The sequence below is a fragment of the Taudactylus pleione genome, unplaced genomic scaffold (assembly GCF_031769625.1).
Source record: "Taudactylus pleione unplaced genomic scaffold, aTauple2 ptg000201l, whole genome shotgun sequence".
In the NCBI taxonomy this organism is placed as follows: Eukaryota; Metazoa; Chordata; class Amphibia; order Anura; family Myobatrachidae; genus Taudactylus; species Taudactylus pleione.
In genome coordinates this window covers 41,386,183-41,404,045 of record NW_028284603.1, presented here as the reverse complement: position 1 = coordinate 41,404,045, position 17,863 = coordinate 41,386,183, and the positions used below count along the sequence as shown (strand labels likewise).

The 17,863-nt window shown below is 42.6% G+C and overlaps 1 protein-coding gene across 1 annotated transcript in view; it reads left to right on the top strand.

Annotated features, from left to right (window-relative positions):
- CFAP61 (cilia and flagella associated protein 61) overlaps positions 1-17,863 on the top strand; it is a 335,591-nt gene that overhangs the window by 106,947 nt on the left and 210,781 nt on the right. The window contains exons 16-17 of the mRNA XM_088477572.1: positions 321-527; positions 1,503-1,637. Of these exons, the coding sequence (XP_088333698.1) occupies positions 321-527; positions 1,503-1,637 (342 nt within the window). The remainder of the gene's footprint in view (positions 1-320; positions 528-1,502; positions 1,638-17,863) is intronic.

Here is a 17,863-nt window from a genome sequence, read left to right as displayed (position 1 = left end):
CAATCTGTGTCTATGTTTATGCAGGTATGCAACGTTGGACGAAGATGAGAAGGCAGCAGTGAGCATCCCTAGGTCCAAGTTCGCTTTTCAACTATTAGCATATTTTCACGGCTGCGTTCCATGCGATATCGCAGCTGCGATCGCATTAGCGTCCTCTGCTGAATCAGGCCCTAAGTTTTGCGATCAGGAAAAAAGGGAGTGCTTATTGTGTCTGTGCAACACGAAAACCTTCTGTATTATGTCTCTTGCGTTTTTAAATATCATAAAACATTCTCACAAATTTGACGCTGTGTTCCTGCTGCTGTTCCATTGCTCTGTAGGACATTGAGTACATTCGTTCACACTACAACATTGAAGATTTTATCTACTTCAACCATCATCAACGGGATGAGCACGGACATCTTCACCATTACGTTATTAATCCAATATTTAAACACTATAGCAGGCATTTCCTGAAAGAAGTTCTCCGCTTATCTCACAAGTCATCCCTGTACTACCCTATATACCCACCGTATGACAACAATCAGGTAAATGTGTATTCAATAGAACAGCGATTAGTAAATATATGGGTGTAGTATTATATTTAGACAGTCACGTGTAAGTGGCACTTTTCATGGCTGGTTTGTAGCAATCTGTATACACAACCATCTTATTGTCAAAGTACAGGGTACTCATGTATTATATTTTTGTTGCTTTAGTGATGTCAATAAAACGCACATTCAGTACAACTGTGTGGCGGGATGCATGGTGCAGCTTAGGCGCAAGATGACTGGATAGGTGTATTTGTACACATCTGTATACTCATGTCCAGCTAAATGAAATTTAATTTTGTATGTTGTTGCAAAAGTAGTCACACTCATGTACCTAATCTGTACTTGGTAAGGAATACACTCGACCTCCCCAACCCCTCCCTTCAGACAGTACACATATTTCCATCACTCAGAGACCCCGCCATCTTGTCAGGCAAATCCATGTGAATCACATAAAGCTGGTGCATAAGTAGGTGTGTGGTGTGTGTCAGAATAAAGCATATGCACTGTGGTTTACACTTTCATAAAAGAGCCATGTGATGTAGCACTGTCTGCTCAAATGACATAGCCTAACGTATTTCTCATGACTTGGTGAAGCAGCAAGTTCTAATCATATAATACTTGACAATAAGGAGATCACAAAATGGATGCAAATCAGATCCAGCTAATATGATTGGTACTGAAAGAACGTGCTCCTGGGAAAAATACTGGTACAGCAAAATGCCATAAACCACCACTTGTTTATCTGTCATTCCCACAGAGATGGTAATGTAATTACTCTCATAATTATCTTCATTAGTGGTGGGTATTATGTGAGACTCATTCCACTGCTCTCCGAGTTTATTTGTTATTATTTTTCCCTAACCCCCGCTCACAATTAGCGAAGTCTGTTAAGAATTCTCTGTTTGTTAAACATCTGCGAGGCACAGAGCTGACATTCGCCTCACTAAAGTGCAGAACGTTGTCTTTCAGTTTAAGAATCCCTGCGCCCATTCACTGACATCTGCCCTTCATTACATGGTTCCTGTGCGACCAAGACGACAGATTGTCTATCCTCTGGAAAAGCTTGGCATAAATGCTCCATCGAAGCAGGTCTCCAAGGATCAGGTGGGTAACAGAAGCTGTAGCAGGCAACAGGCACCATGCCAGGATCTACAAGGTTTGGCAGATGGCATGGAATTGCTGTCTTAGCTTGAATAGGTTGCTTCTTAATTACACAAAACCGGGCATTCATACCCTTACAGGCTGAGCTGCGATGATACATTGCTGTATTCCAATGTATGTTTCAGTAACATATGGACTATGAGCACTACATATATAGTAGCTCATGGTAACAATGAAGACAACCTTAACAAAAGATTCCCTAAGCTGGTTAACCGATGTGTGTAAGTTGCTATAAATCAGTTAATTATAATAAAATAATCAGTTTTAAAATGATCTATTTACTGAGTTTGAGACATTAGTCCTGGTTTCCTTGTACATGGACATACAATATCCAATAACATTGATATTTGTATGAATCCAGTAACATGTATGATTTGTATTATACTGAGAAGCTCAAAGTATCCAAAAATTGTGCCCAAAAGTGCAAGCCTTCATCAGGAAGATTTTGATGGGACCTTGTTGTGATATATAGATCATGTAGGCACTTCTGTGTCTATTCTGCAATGATAGTCCATGCACTTTCTAGCCTGGTTCTGACGTGGAAGTAAAGCAAAAAAGGGCAAGTAATGGCTTCCATACACCTTCGATGGATTGGGACAATTCCTCGTTTTGCATATGTTTGGGGAATGAAATCGGCAATGTATGTGGTACACCAGTCGCCAATTCTGATATGCGTACAACTCTGAATCAGGCCATTGTCACTACTCTAAATGAAGATACTTTTTAGTTGAAAATACTTTAGGATGCCTTTCCAAATTTGTTTACTGTGTCATTTTTTTTAATTCAAACTACATTATAATGTAGCTTTTGAAAAGCTTGACTTCAAGATGGATGCTTATGCTTAGGGTAACACAGATGGCGTAATAGTTAGCATTGAGGTTGTGAGTGCAATTCACACTACAGCCCTAACTGTGTGGAGTTTGTATATTCTCCCTGTGCTTGTGGGGGTTTCCTCCGGATACTCCGGTTTCCTTCCACTATCCAAAAATATACTTGTTGGTTAATTTGCTCCCAACAAAAAAAAAATAACCCTAGTGTGTAAGTATGTGGTAGGGAATATAGATTATAAGCTCTATTGGGGCAGGGACTGATGTGAATGGCCAAACAAAAAATAGTTGCGAAAATATTCAAATGCTAATCTTATCTTTCCCCTTGTTCACCAGCCTGAAACTGAGAGTAGGGGGTATATTTACTAAAGTGTGGGGTTTTTTAGAAGTGGAGTTGTTGCCCATTGCGGTAGCCTAGGGGTTATACAGGCTACTCATCTTAAGTACAGCCAAACGTGGCCTCTAAGGCTGTGGATTTATGGGTCGAAAACATGCCCTTGGTACGCTCATGAGATTTTTTGAAAAAACTTTAGCTCACCTCCCAGTCAGGGCCGGTTCTAGACCTTGTGGAGCTCAGGGCAACCCCCCCAAATAAAAAAACCCACCTTGCATAGATTGCGCTCCTGCTCTCAAAAAGGGGACATGACCATTTGGGAAGGGGCATGTCCCTGCAGTACACCCGCAATTCATCACACTTGGGGGCGTGCCCAGCACTTACGGAGGTGCTGGGCTTCCCCCAAGCTCTCCCCTCATGGTGAATAGATGCCTTGATGATCAGTCACCACAACTTTTCCCACCCACAGGACATTGCGACCAGCGGGTGGGTAAGGCTCAAGGCAGGGTGTTTTAGCAGGAACACTAGCAATGCCCCTTACACAGTATACCACACACAGTAATGCCACTTACACAGTAATGCCCCTTACACATTATGCCGCACACAGTAATCCCCCTTACACAGTATGCCGCACACAGTAATGCCCTTTATAACACATTGCCCTTTACAACACATTATGCCACACACAGTAATGCCCTTTATAATACATTATGCCACACACAGTAATGCCCCTTACACATGATGCTGCACACAGTAATGCCCTTTATAACACATTATGCCGCACACAGTAATGCCTTTATAACACATTATGCCATACACAGTAATGCCCCTTTTTAATATATCTCTCCCCCTCTCCTCCCCAGCAATTCACCCCCTCCTAATTCCCTCAGCGACACACCTCCACCTAATCTCTCCTCCCTCCCAGCGATTCACGTACTCCTTTGTGTCTCTCCAGGCTAAGGCTGCTCCTCCATGTCCCGGTCCTGCAGGCTGCTCGTCTGTGTCCCAGTCTTCAGTTCTCTTCCCTGTGTCCCAGAATGCCAGACGTGGCCGTGACGATGTCACGCGGTGTGCCACGCAGGCATTCTGGGAGACAGTGGAAGGGAGGGAGACGGTGATCATCATGGTACCGCTGGATTGATGGTTTAGCCGGCGGCGCCCGGGCGGGCAAGAGCAGGCGGGTGCCATCTAATTAGACGGTTCCGGCGGGGTGACTGCGACCACGCCCTCAGGCCACAACGCCCCATGCAATAGCCCTGCTTGCCCATCCCTAGAACCGCCACTGCTCCCAGTCTCCATCCGGAAATGCCCATGGATCGCAGACGCTGTCTCTAATCATAGTGATGTCATACACAGACCCTTATGTATCAAGCAGTGAAAAGCATGGAGAAGTCGACCAGTGGAGAAATTGCCCATAGCAACCATTTAGCTGTGTAGCATTTATCAAGTACAGTCTATAGAATAATAGGTAGGAGCTGATTAGTTGCTATGGGCAACTTCTCCACTGGTTCACTTCTCCACACTTCCACTGCTTGATACATAAACCCCACAATTGCAAATGCCATCGTTCGCATTTCTCGCTCAGCGTGCGTGCAACATGGGTTTCCTAGACTTTTTGCGCATTCTCTTAATCAGTTGAGCTATCTCTTAATCAGGCCCTTGATCTCAAAAATTGTATATTCTACTTGATAACAGTCCTATACTCCATTTAAATCTGTTGTGAAAAAAAACTTTTGTTCTAATCCTTAAAAGATTAAAATGAAGAACTTCCATCAAAATAGTCAACTTTTGTTTATTTTGGATTTATCTGGTGGCAATATGGATATAATATGTACAACCCCAATTTATATTTACAGTCATTTACTAAATTTTAACTATGAAATATTTGGAAAAACAAAATCATTAATTTTCAGCCTATTTGCTTCCTCACCATCTGGTAGTGTTCTGTAATCCATCTGCTCATTGTAATTATGTAATTATTTATATGAGAGAAGAATAGGTGAAATAATTATGTAGCATAACTGACCTGTTTTGACAGCTTTGGTCTTACATTGATGTACAAGACAGTAAACATAGTCATACAGAGTAAAATAATACACAATCCTTTGCACTGGGCAGATCCCAGACATCTCCTTTGCCACTTTCAAGTGTGAGTCTTGAATAAAACTTAAGGGGCACATATGGAATTCTAGAACTATCTGCCATCTGCACCTTTGCTACTTTCTATGCCACATCTACGCTGAAATAGTCCCAACTGCTGTTTAGACAGGACGTAGTCGACATCCCGGCGCTCACAATGCCAGCGGACAGAATCCCAACAGCAGTCGGAATTCCGACTCCAGATCCCTGACGGCTGTGATCCCGACTGTTAGTATTGGGGTTAGGTTTAGGGGTTAGGCACTAGGGGGAGAATTAGGGTTAGGCTGCGGGAGGCGAGGGTTAGGGGAAGGTTAGGGTTAGGCTGCGGGAAGTGTGGGTTAGGGGTAGGTTAAGGGGAAGGGTTAGAACACTTATCTGCATGTGTCGGATTTCCACCAAGGATTCTGACCGCCGGCATTATCAGCACCAGGATCGCGTACCCAACCCATTCAGATGGGTACTAGGATGAAATCTACAGCTGTCAAGATGAAATTCCAAACAGTATGTACCTCTGATCAAATGTAAATGTATAGGAACTACCACTCCCTAGATGGTCCTACTGCTCTACAGATGAACTTCTAGAATAAGAATAAGTCAGACATAGCAAAGTTTGGGTGGTCATATGTAAAAAGGTCATACAAGTCAAGATTCTGGAAATCGGACGCAGAAACAGAGATTGATGTCAGGACAATATTAGGCTAGGGCACAGCAAGCTATGATCTCTAAATTAGATTTAGTTTGTGTTAATACAGTTCTCAGATAGCAAGTGACAGATGAGATCACTGAAACATAACATCAAGGCACCATGTACTTTTATAGATTTTAATGTGAAGATAAAATATTTAGGCATACTGATTGGAAGTGTTGGTCAATAAAAAAAGCAGGCGACCTATGCAACAGCAGTTTTTTAATGGAGGCTTGAAAACAGTATCCAAACAGCACAAATGTGCTGTAACCACTAGGATGTGACAAATATTTACTTTATTCAAGCTAGGACAAGGCTGCAGAAAGCACATATCTGTGTTGGTTCACAAAAATTAATTTTATAATTTATATATATATATATTTTGAAATATTATAATTAAACAAAAATCATAGGAACAGCAAACATGTGGGTACACAAAGCCACATTAATTTTTGAGGACTCTGAAAATTCTAATGTGCATATTCAGTATACTGATTATATTAGTCTCACTCATCATAACTATACATTGTAATTGAAGAAAGGTCATTTAATAAAGTAATTTTGCATTGCTTAACTTTGGTTGGCATTGAAGGTGTTAGAATCTAGTTATTTAATTTATTTACATGTACTGCTTTTGTTAATCTGCTTATGCTAAGAGTTCTAAAGGCCGCCATACACGGTGCAATTCAAAATTGGTAAGATGTGTTGTACGATTGCCCTTGAAATTCTTCATACGATGTGGTCAAACGGTATACGATTGATCGTTACGATCATACGATAAGATAAGATGCATAAAAGTGTATCACATTGTACTCAAAAGATCGTAGATCTCACTGTTTTGCAGTAAGATCTACGATCCATCTATATGACTGCAGGGACGCGCATCGGCATCGTATACACACAGAAACAACGCACGATTGATCGTTACGATTGATCGAAATCCTGCACATCGTGTAAAAAACCGCAATGTGTATGGGCCTCTTAAGGCTTCAATGGCTAACATAAAACTCATGGGGCAGATGTACTAAACTCTAGAAAGTGATCATTTGGAGACTGATAAACTACCAACCAATCAGCTCCTAACTGTCATTTTTCAAACAGTCTGAAACATGACAGTTAAGAGCTGAGTGGCTAGTAGTATATCACTCTCTGATTTATCCCTTTCCAGAGCTTAGTACATCTCCCCATGGTTCGGTAGAGTCCCTCTCATCTCATCAGCAGCCACAGCACACAAAACACTGCCTGATCAGAACTTAGGGCCTGATTCAGAGCCGCTCGTAAGCGGCCGCTCGCTCGCTCCGAGCGATGTTTGCCCAACTGCGCATGCGTACGGATCGTTATACGCATGTGCGAACCAGTCAGTGCGGTCGAAATTCATGTGCTCGCAAAATAGCGAATGCCTGATAATTTGAGTGACAGATTGAGGCGTATGTGGGTGGTAACAGGGGAAAACGGGGAGTGGAGATCAGAACGCAGGCGTGCCTAAAGGTCAAAACGGGCGTTTTATGGGTGTGCATAATTAAAACAGCAGCGTCATTGACCACGTCACTGGGTTATTTTATAGCCAGAACTGCTCGCAAAATTGTGGTAGCAAAAACCAACCACAAGAATAGCGAGCAGTTCATACCCTGTTCGATGTACTCGATTAATCTAATAAATTGCGGACATGACGTAGGATGCGAGCGGCCAGGGGGCGTAGTTTCCCAAAAAACGACCGCAAGTTTTGTTCGCTCGTTCAGACCTAGAGGCGTGAACAGACCGCAAAGAGCGAACGGTTCATTTGAATAGCCACCCCTATTTTCTGGACGAGCGAGCGCTATTTGCGTCCGGCTCTGAATGAGGTCCTTATTCATTTCCTTTCAATAATCACAAACTATAAACTATACACATCCTGTTTTTTTCCTACCACTGAATCTTTCTTTTAATTTACATTTCCATTAAAACATTTATTCTCCACAAACATTTTCTTATCTATTAAATCGTTTAAAATGATTCAACCAGGCGCTCCAAAAGTTGTAGTAGCTGCTTTAAATTGTTAGGTATTGCACCCAACATATAACATTCAAAATATATAAAAAATGTTTGTGAAAGTATATATCTCTACCCCTAATTGATGGTAATAAATATATGAAGTACAATAAAACACTCAGACCTGCAATATTTGTATACACAAAGCATTCAATACATAAACCACAACAATCTTATCTATTAAATGTCTAGTTGTTCGTTACACACATGATCTCATATTCGGTGGCTATATTTCAACAGTATTGGTCCTAAAGGTAATACTACTTTTTATTCTCAAGCCCCATATACCAAACTGACTTAACAGACCACTGATTATCATATGTAGGCCTCTACCATGAGCCAGCTAGTAAGCTAAGCTCTGACTTCTGTGTCCCATGGTTGAGTAAGACTTGCCACAGTAGAGGAAGTCCCACATAAGATCGTTGCAATCCCAATAGCCAGTGCTATTTTTCAGCAGGAACAAGCAGGAACTCAGTTCCTGAAGCTCTCATTAACTATGATGCAATGTCCTGGGCCAAAATGTATTTTCTATAAGATAAGTTTTATTTTAAAGGCCCTTTTGAGTGCCTTCTTTTCTGAATACTATATATATGTATATATAATCTATATATAATTGTTTTTCTATAGCTCCACCCCCAGTAGCTCCACTCACAGTTCCAGAACCTATTTTCCCAGAAAAATAGCCCTGCCTATAGCTATAGAGAGACCATTGTAACGTTTGTTCCTTTGCATTCTTCTTTATGCAAATAACATTTGCCATCATCCACCCACTTTATATCTTCTATTGCTATAGCTCTGTTCCACTTGTAGGAATGAACTTCAAAAGAGCCAGTGAGTGCTTTATGTGTCTGAATCATTAGCATAATTTTGTATATTAGTGTAATTTACTATGAAGATAAGGATATAGGCTACCCATGTGTATTTTAAAGAATCATCGGTCATGGCAATTGCTCAGAAAATGAACAAAAAAAAAAAATACTAAGGCTCGGAAATGCTTGAACTTCTTGTACTATGTACCGAGCCATCTAAAAAGCATCTGAGTTTTCTTATGAAATAATGAACACTGAGACATCAGGTCAAGTGGTTTGTCAATGTCATTAGACAACAGAGTCGCAATCTCCAAGCTCCAAAGATAGAGCCATAAAATAATGTGGGCTTTGTCTTTCATGCAGCTACTGTGGAGAGGACTTTTAACCATTTGGATTATAATATATCAGTTCTGGCTTCATTATATCAAATTCCAGTGTTGCATAAGCCTCTATGCAAGAATACCTGACAGGCTGCCTACAATATTTATCATGTTAATGATTCATAGGACTTTCCTAGAAGCATTTTAGAGTAAATATAATAAAAATGTAATCAGATAATGTATTGAAACAAGTAGGATTTATTAACTTTATTTCATATAGAGGTGCTTTTGGCACTACAGTTTACTTGGCCAGATTGGCAGGAGCTTATATCATCATTAATCTGTGATGTTGGGGTCCCTACTCTTTCTAACTGTCAATATGTGACTCCTTAATTGCTTCCATTCCCCTCCTCACATAATGACACGGCCCCGTCACATGCAACCCTGTCCTCAATGCCTTAATCAGAAAAGGGGGTAGGTGGGGTAGGTCAATGCAGAGTCCCACAGTATCAGCAAACTACAAAACTGAGGCCATGGCAGACAACTCTTACTCACGTGCCATTACGTACAGTTTGATGTATTATAACAGTGGTTCCCTTTAAAAAAAATGAAAACTGTTTTATTAAAGTTTTAACAGTACAAAAGACTTTGCAACTAGTCATGATAAAAGGAGAACAATTTGCCATAAGTATAATAGTCTAATGTGGTACCTCGGTTTTTGGTGTGGGCACAGATACATTAGGTGTAGATGGTACCTTACAACTAAGAGCCATATTCAACTTGAGGCGAAAAGTCGGTCGACGTTATTTTCGTCTATTTCAATTATCCTCGTATTCAATTTCAAAGACTTTTTGGCCAGTGTAAAAGACGGGGATAAGTTTTCTCCATGTAATAAATGGCGAAAAAAAGTTCAGAATTGGGGTTTAGAGCTGCAGGCTTAAAAAAAATAGCCTGCATCCCTGGGAATGTCCCCTAAAAGTGATGTGTGTAAAAAAAAACAGGACACCCCAAAAAATGAACTTTTATTTTGGGGGTGAAAAAATGAAAATAGGGGACAAACTTCTAAAATAGCAAAATTGATTCCAGAGGGGTTCCCAAGTATGCGGCAAGTGTTTTCTTCATTGCCAATTTTGAAAAAAAATTTTAAGGACTTAAAAATTTGCTTGCACCCATTTTCATGTACCCTAAATTTGATGGGCATAGTTATTTTTCACCCAAAAAATTGCAAATTGCTATTCTTCATCTGTTCTTCACAGGCGCATTTATGCACCTGCCCCGGCTATTTAAAAACCCGACTTCCCTTCAACAGGCCAAATCGGGGGTACCCATAGTGATCCCCCATGTCAGGACATCTTTAGGGGGGTGCCAGGATGATTTCCCGAAAATTAACAGGACTTTTCGCCTGTTCCAGTTTCGCCAGGTCCCGTTTTTAAGTCCTTACAAATTGAATATGGGGAAAAGCGGGGACGTACGCGATACTTTTCCGCCTGCAAAACAGGCGAAGGAGGTGAAAAGTCCAGCAGGCGAAAAGTCCGGACTTTTCGCCTCAAATTGAATACGGGCCTAAGCCGGCAGCTCCAGCAGATCCTTCTTCTCTGACACAGACTCTGTGAGCTTTAGCCACTTCAGGATGTAGCAGAGAGACAAGCAACATACGCACAGTAACATGACATAATGTCCTGATATTATAGGATAATCATGTAGGTTTATTAAAGTGGGGTAAGAGGATGTGAGTCCAGGGAAAGTCACAGCATGAAGAAAATAATAATCATACATATGACAGGCAATTCGGGACAAATGGAATATGACAAATCTAAAACAGTAGTTTGCAATATGGTAGTAAATAGGCAATAACTCAGTGAACAGTGAAATAAACTTCTTTAACTTAAATGCTGCAGAACCTTTTTGGCTATAACTACGGAAAATGCAATTTCTCAATGGTTCCACTATACTATACTCTAAACACACAATAACTAGGGGTGTGCACCGGCCACATTTCGTATTTTGGTTTTGTATCTGGATCTTTCTATGTGTTTTGGATCTGGATTGGTTTTGCCAAAACCACCCTTCCGGGTTTTGGGTTCTGGTTTTGGATCTGTATTTTTTTGGAAAAAGCATAAAAACAGCTAAAATCACAGAATTTTTTTTTTTTTCTTTTTTTTTTTCTTTTTTTTTTGTTCCTACGCTATTATTAACCTCAATAACATTCATTTCCACTCATTTTCAGTCTATTCTGAACACCTCACACCTCACAATATTGTTTTTAGGCCAAAAGGTTGCACCGAGGCAGCTGGATGACTATGCCAAGCAACACAAGTGGATGGCACAAACACGTGGCCCATCTAGGCGTGGCATTGCTGCTGTGACAGACAGGATGGCAGTTTGAAAAACTAGGCCCCAAACAGTACATAATGCAAAGAAAAAAAGAGGTGCAAGATGGAATTGTCCTTGGTCCCTTCCATCCACCCTTATGTTGTATAAACAGTACATTCACACTTTAACAAACCAATCATTTCAGCACCAGGGTCTGCCACACGACTGTGGTTGAAATGATTGATTAATTTGGGCCCCCACAAAACAAGCTGACAATTAATTTGTCCCTGCACAAACTGGCTTTACAGAGGAAAGATGTCGTCCTCATCCTCATCTACCGATTCCTCACCCTCTTCAGTGTTGTGTACATCCTCATCCTCACAGAGTATTAATTCATCCCTGCTGGAATCCACCCCCACAGTCGCTCTGTACGGTCTGGAGGCTGGTCTTCCCGGAAGAATTGATAATTAATTTTGATGAACATCATCTTCTCCACATTTTGTGGAAGCAACCTCCTACGTCTTTCGCTGACAAGGTTCCCGGCTGCACTAAAATCTCTTTTGGAGTACACACTGGAGGGGGGAGCAACTTAGGTAAAATATAGCTAGTTTGTACAGAGGCCTCCACATTGCCTCTTTTTCCTGCCAGTACAGGTACGGACTGTCTGACATGCCTACTTGGATGCTGTCACCGATGTAATTCTCCACCATTCTGTGACAGCATCATATGCAGTGACAGTAGACATGTCAGAAATTGTTGGCAGGTCCTTCAGTCCAGACCAGACGTCCAAACTTGGTCATGCCTGCTCTGCATCACCGCCAGTGGGTTGCTTAGGATACCTATGTTGTTTCCTGGCAGCCCCAGTTGCCGGAGAAAATGAAGAAGGAGCTGTTGCCATGTCACGTTCCGCTTCAGCTGACAGTGTTTTCACCAGCAGGTCTTTGCACCTCTGTCTGCCAGAAAGAGAGACACCACGTAGGCTTTAAACCTAGGATCGAGCACGGTGGCCAAAATGTAGTGGTCTGATTTCAACAGATTGACCACCCTCGAATCTTGGCAAAGCGAATGAAGGGCTTCATTCACAAGTCCCACATATCGAGCAGAATCGCTCCATCTTAGCTCCTCCTTCACTTTCTCTAGCTGCTTCTGCAAAAGCCTGATGAGGGGAATGACCTGACTCAAACTGGCAGTGACTTCACGTGTGTCTAGTTCGAAGGGCTGGAGAACCTTGCACAACACGGAAATCATTCTCCTCTGCGCTTGAGTCAGGCGCATACCCCCTCCTTTGCCTATGTCATAGGTGGATGTATAGGCTTGAATGGCCTTTTTCTGCTCCTCCATCTTCTGAAGCATTTTGAGGGCTGAGTTACACCGCGTTACAACCTCTTGCTTCAGGTGATGGCAGGGCAGGCTCAAGAGTGTTTGCTGGCGCTCCAGTCTTCGGCACACAGTCGCTGAATGGCGAAAGTGGCCCAAAATTTTTCTGGTGACCCAAAGGGTCTCCTGCACGCCCCTGTCATTTTTCAAAAAATTCTGCACCACCAAATTTCTTGTGTGAGCAAAACATGGGACGCGCTGGAATTTGCCCATATGTAATGCCCGCACAATATTGGTGGTGTTGTCAGATATCACAAATACCCAGGAGACTCTAAGTGGGGTAAGCCATTGGGTGATGATTTCCCTCAGTTTCTCTAAACGGTTGTCGGCGGTGTGGCTCTTACTGAAACCGATAATACACAGCGTAGCCTGCCTTGGAACGAGCTGGTGTTTCTGAGATGCTGTTACTGGAGACACTGCTGTTGTTGCTGCGTAAGGTGATACATCTACCCAGTGGGCTGTCACAGTCATATAGTCCTTAGTCTGCCTTGTTCCACTTGTCCACATGTCCGTGGTTAACTGAACATTGGGTACAACCGCATTTTTTAGGACACTGAGGACACTTTTTCTAACATCTCTGTACATTCTCGTTATCGCCTGCCTAGTGAAGTGGAATCTAGATGGGATTTGGTATCGGGGACACACTACCTCCATCAATTGTCTAAATCCCACTGCACTAATGGCGGATACCGGATGCACGTCTAACACCAACATAGCTGTCAAGGCCTCAGTTATCCGCTTTGCATCAGGGTGACTGCTGTCGTACTTCATCCTCCTCGCTAAGGACTGTTGAAGGGTCAATTGCTTAGTAAAAAAAGTAGTGGTGTTCCAATGATGAACGACTCCCAGCAGCAACAGCAGTGCGGGCAGCAGTAGGTGTAGCAATGCAGGATCCTCTGGAGGAATCCCGGATAGGAGAGGAGTCAGTCATGCCAGTGACATGGCCTGCAGGACTACTTCCGATCCTGACTAAGGAGGAAATTGACGAGGGAGTTGACGGTGTGGTTTGCAGCCGCTTGGATACAACAGGACAAAGGGATTTAGGCGTCCCTGGACTGCTTACAGTCTTAGCCACAGTTTCTGAACTTGACAGTAACTTTTTATGAACGTGCTGCAGGTGACGTATAAGGAAGGATGTTCCTAGGTGGTTAATGTCCTTACCCCTACTTATTACACCTTTACATATGTTACATATGGCAAGACAGTTGTTGTTCGGATATGGATAGAAATATTTCCAGACCAAAGAGGTAGATTTTTTGGTATTCTGCCCAGGCATGATGATGGGATTTTTCATCCAACGGACAACAATTGTCACCCCGGTGCCTGATTTAAACAAACCAAATCACCATCAGAATCCTCCTCGTCAACTTCCTCCTCAGAGCCAGCTACTCCAATATCCTCATCCTGTTGTACTTGCAGAAGGCGTGCAAATGGTGGAAGGAGCCACCTCTTCCCATCCAGTGTTGGGAAAGTCAGGCATCGCAACCGCTGCCACACTTGGAGTCTCCTTGGGGATTTGTGATAACTTCTTAGAACGCACAGTTCTTTGCTGTGCTTTTGCCAGCTTAAATCTTTTAATTTTTCTAGCAGGAGGAGGAGGGCTTCCATCGTCATGTGAAGCTGAACCACTAGTTATTAACATAGGCCAAGGCCTTAGCCGTTCCATGGCACTCCGTGTCGTAAATGGCATACTGCCAAGTTTACGTTTCTCTTCAGACGATTTAAATGTATATTTTTTGGGTCATTTTACTTTTGTCTTTTTGGACTTTACATGCCCTCTACTATGACATTGGGCATCGGCCTTGGCAGACGAGGTTGATGGCATTTCATCGTCTATGTCGTGACTAGTGGCAGCAGCTTCAGCACTAGGAGGAAGTGGTTCTTGATCTTTCCCTATTTTATCCTCCACATTTTGTCCTCCATTATTTTTATGGAGTGCATTATTTTTATGGAGTGAATAACCCCTGTAAAAATTATTATGATGAAGGGCAGCTTACACCACACAGGACAGCCCCTGTAAAAATTAGTTTGATGAAGGGCAGCGTACACCACAGGACAGCTCCTGTAAAAATGTGTTTCATGAAGGGCAGCGTACAACCCACAGGACAGCCCCTGTAAAAATTATTTTGATGAAGGGCAGCGTACACCACAGAACAACCGCTGTAAAAATTATTTTGATGAAGGGCAGCATACACCACTGGACAGCCCCTGTAAAAATTATTTTGATGAAGGGCAGCGTACACCCCACAGGACAGCCCCTGTAAAAATTATTTTGATGAAGGGCAGTGTACAACCCACAGGACAGCCCCTGTAAAAATTATTTTGATGAAGGGCAGAATACACCACACAGGACAATCCCTATAAAAATTTGTTTGATGAAGGGCAGCGTAGAACCCACAGGACAGACCCTGTAAAAATTATTTTGATAAAGGGTAGTGTACACCACACAGGACAGCCCCTATAGAAATTATTTTGATGAAGGGCAGCGTACAACCCACAGGACAGCCCCTGTAAAAATTATTTTGATGAAGGGCAGCGTACAATACAGGACAGCCCCTGTAAAAATTAGTTTGATGAAGGGCAGCTTACACTACACAGGGCAGCCCCTGTAAAAATTATTTTGATGAAGGGCAATGTACAACCCACAGGACAGCCCCTGTAAAAATTATTTTGATGAAGGGCAGCGTACACCACACAGGACAGCACCTGTAAAAAATAGTTTGATGAAGGGCAGCGTACACCACAGGACAGCCCCTGTAAAAATTAATTTGATGAAGGGCTGCGTACACCACCCAGGGCAGCCCCTGTAAAAATTATTTTGATGAAGGGCAGCGTACAACCTCCAGGGCAGCCCCTGTAAAAATTATTTTGATGAAGGGCAGCGTACAACCTCCAGGGCAGGCCCTGTAAAAATGTATTTGATGAAGGGCAGTGTACAACCCACAGGACAGCACCTGTAAAAATTATTTTGATGAAGGGCAGCGTGCAACCCACAGGACAACCCCTGTAAAAATAATTTTGATGAAAGGCAGCATACACCACACAGGACAGCCCCTATAAAAATTTGTTTGATGAAGGGCAGCGCACACCACAGGACAGCCCCTGTAAAAATTATTTTGATAAAGGGTAGTGTACACCACACAGGACATCCCCTATAGAAATTATTTTGATGAAGGGCAGCGTACAACCCACAGGACAGCCCCTGTAAAAATTAGTTTGATGAAGTGCAGTGTACACCACACAGGACAACCCCTGTAAAAATTAGTTTGATGAAGGGCAGTGTACACCACACAGGACAACCCCTGTAAAAATTAGTTTGATGAAGGGCTACGTACCCCTACACCACACAGGGCAGCCCCTATAAAAATTATTTTTATGAAGGGCAGCAGCCCCTTGCCAGACAAGAGCACAGCACCCCTGTGCATCTACCTACGCCTGATGTCAGGTGTGGCTAACACTACACGCACACAGAAAAAAACAATAATAATTTTCACACTGGGGGTGGGTTAAGAGAGCACCCCTGAAGGACAGAGCACCCCTTGGACAACACAGCACTACAGCCAGCCAGCCCCTATGGACAGGACAACAGCTAGCCCCTATATGGACAACAGTAGCCAGCCCCTATGTATATGGACAACAGTAGCTAGCCAGCCCCTATGGTCAGTGCCCTCCGTCTTCACAGTAGCCAGCCAGCCCAGTTTGTAGTGTATATAATATAACTATAAGTACTTTATTAAAAGTTTTCACAACAGTAGCTAAGCCAACAGCTCCCGAGTCTGCACGCTCCACAGCCGGAATGAAAAATGGCGGCGATCGCGGGACCTTTATAGAATCCAAAACCTGCGAGAATCCGACAGCGAGATGATGACGTTTTTGCCTCGTTCCGGGAACCGAATCTGGCGGGAAAGCCCGAATCGGACTCTGTTCCCTGCTCGGATCGGGGGGGTTTGGATTTCCGAAATCCGAACCCGCTCATCCCTAACAATAACCAATACAAAACACATATATAAGGTAATAGCATAACAGATTATTATGCAGCAGTACCTTCAAAATGTTTCATAATATACTTTCAGTATTTCTCAATATACTTTATACCCAATAGCTCACAATAGTTTCCAATGGTTCTCAGTATCTCTCAATGGTTCTCAGTATATCTCAATAGGACTTAGTATCTCTCAATGGTTCTCAGTGTCTCAGTAGCACTTCTCAGTGTCTCAGGTATGTCTCCCTATTACTCACACAGCCTCAATGGATCTTAGCTGCAGCTCGAAGTGTTGTCTCGTCATCACAGCCTCATTGTGACAGCGCTCTACAGTGGTACCCAGTGTCACTTGTCACTCTGTGTCTCTTCAGCGTTGTCACTTGCCCAATCTCTCTCTTCAGACCTGCGGCACCTCACTCCACTCTGCTACTTCACTCCTCGGCGTCTCTCCAACTCTGCTGCGCATGTCCAATCAGTAACTTCCTGTTCTGTTGCTGGTTTGTCTCTCTTTGGCGTGTTGTGGCTCCACCTAGTTGCAGCCTCCTAAACTACAACTTAAATTGGCTGCCATAGAACTAGGGCTATCACAGTGTCACATAAAATAAAGTAGAAAGAGCGAGATAGTCGCCTGGCAGGAGCTTCGGCAAAAAAATGAACAGTTACACAAATGAAAACATTAGGCAAATAATTCAAACCTAATCTGCTCCCAGCTGTCATTAAAGGTACCAGGTAGTTGATTCAAACACTTTCATAATGTGGCCTTGAGTTTGGGATCTATGGTAGAAACATAAGGACCCCATTTATCATAGAACTTTACCATCCCTTTTTCAATGGCTGGTAACGTCAATCTTCATTCAATTTGAACTTTTAACTGGAAAGATCCTGTTCAGTCTCCCCACAGTAATGGACTCTGTTTAATACTACAGTAGCTGAAATGTTCTTGTTTATTTATTACAAATTGTTTTCACCCATATATTCAATATATCTAACAAGCATTAAACAGTCTTTTGTATGTCTATTGAAGTTATTGATTTTCGGTGAATGCTTTAACTAAAGTCCATTGTTTATCTTGCTTCCTCTTTCCAAGTCAAGTCAGTGAATTTATAGCACACGTCTGCACTGCAAACACATTACATGTAAAGTGATGGCTGACGGTAAATTTCCTTAGTGTAAATGTCAGCAGGTTTACTGTGTTGTTCCCATTACATCTCATTTGAGAGTCTGACTATTGCCCAATCATGACAGGAAGCAGATGGCATTGTTAGCAGGAATGTCCCCAATGTTTGTCACTTCTGCGTATTTGTGAAATTAAATGGAAGATGACCTACCTTGCCTTGAAAGCAAGATGTCAGCAG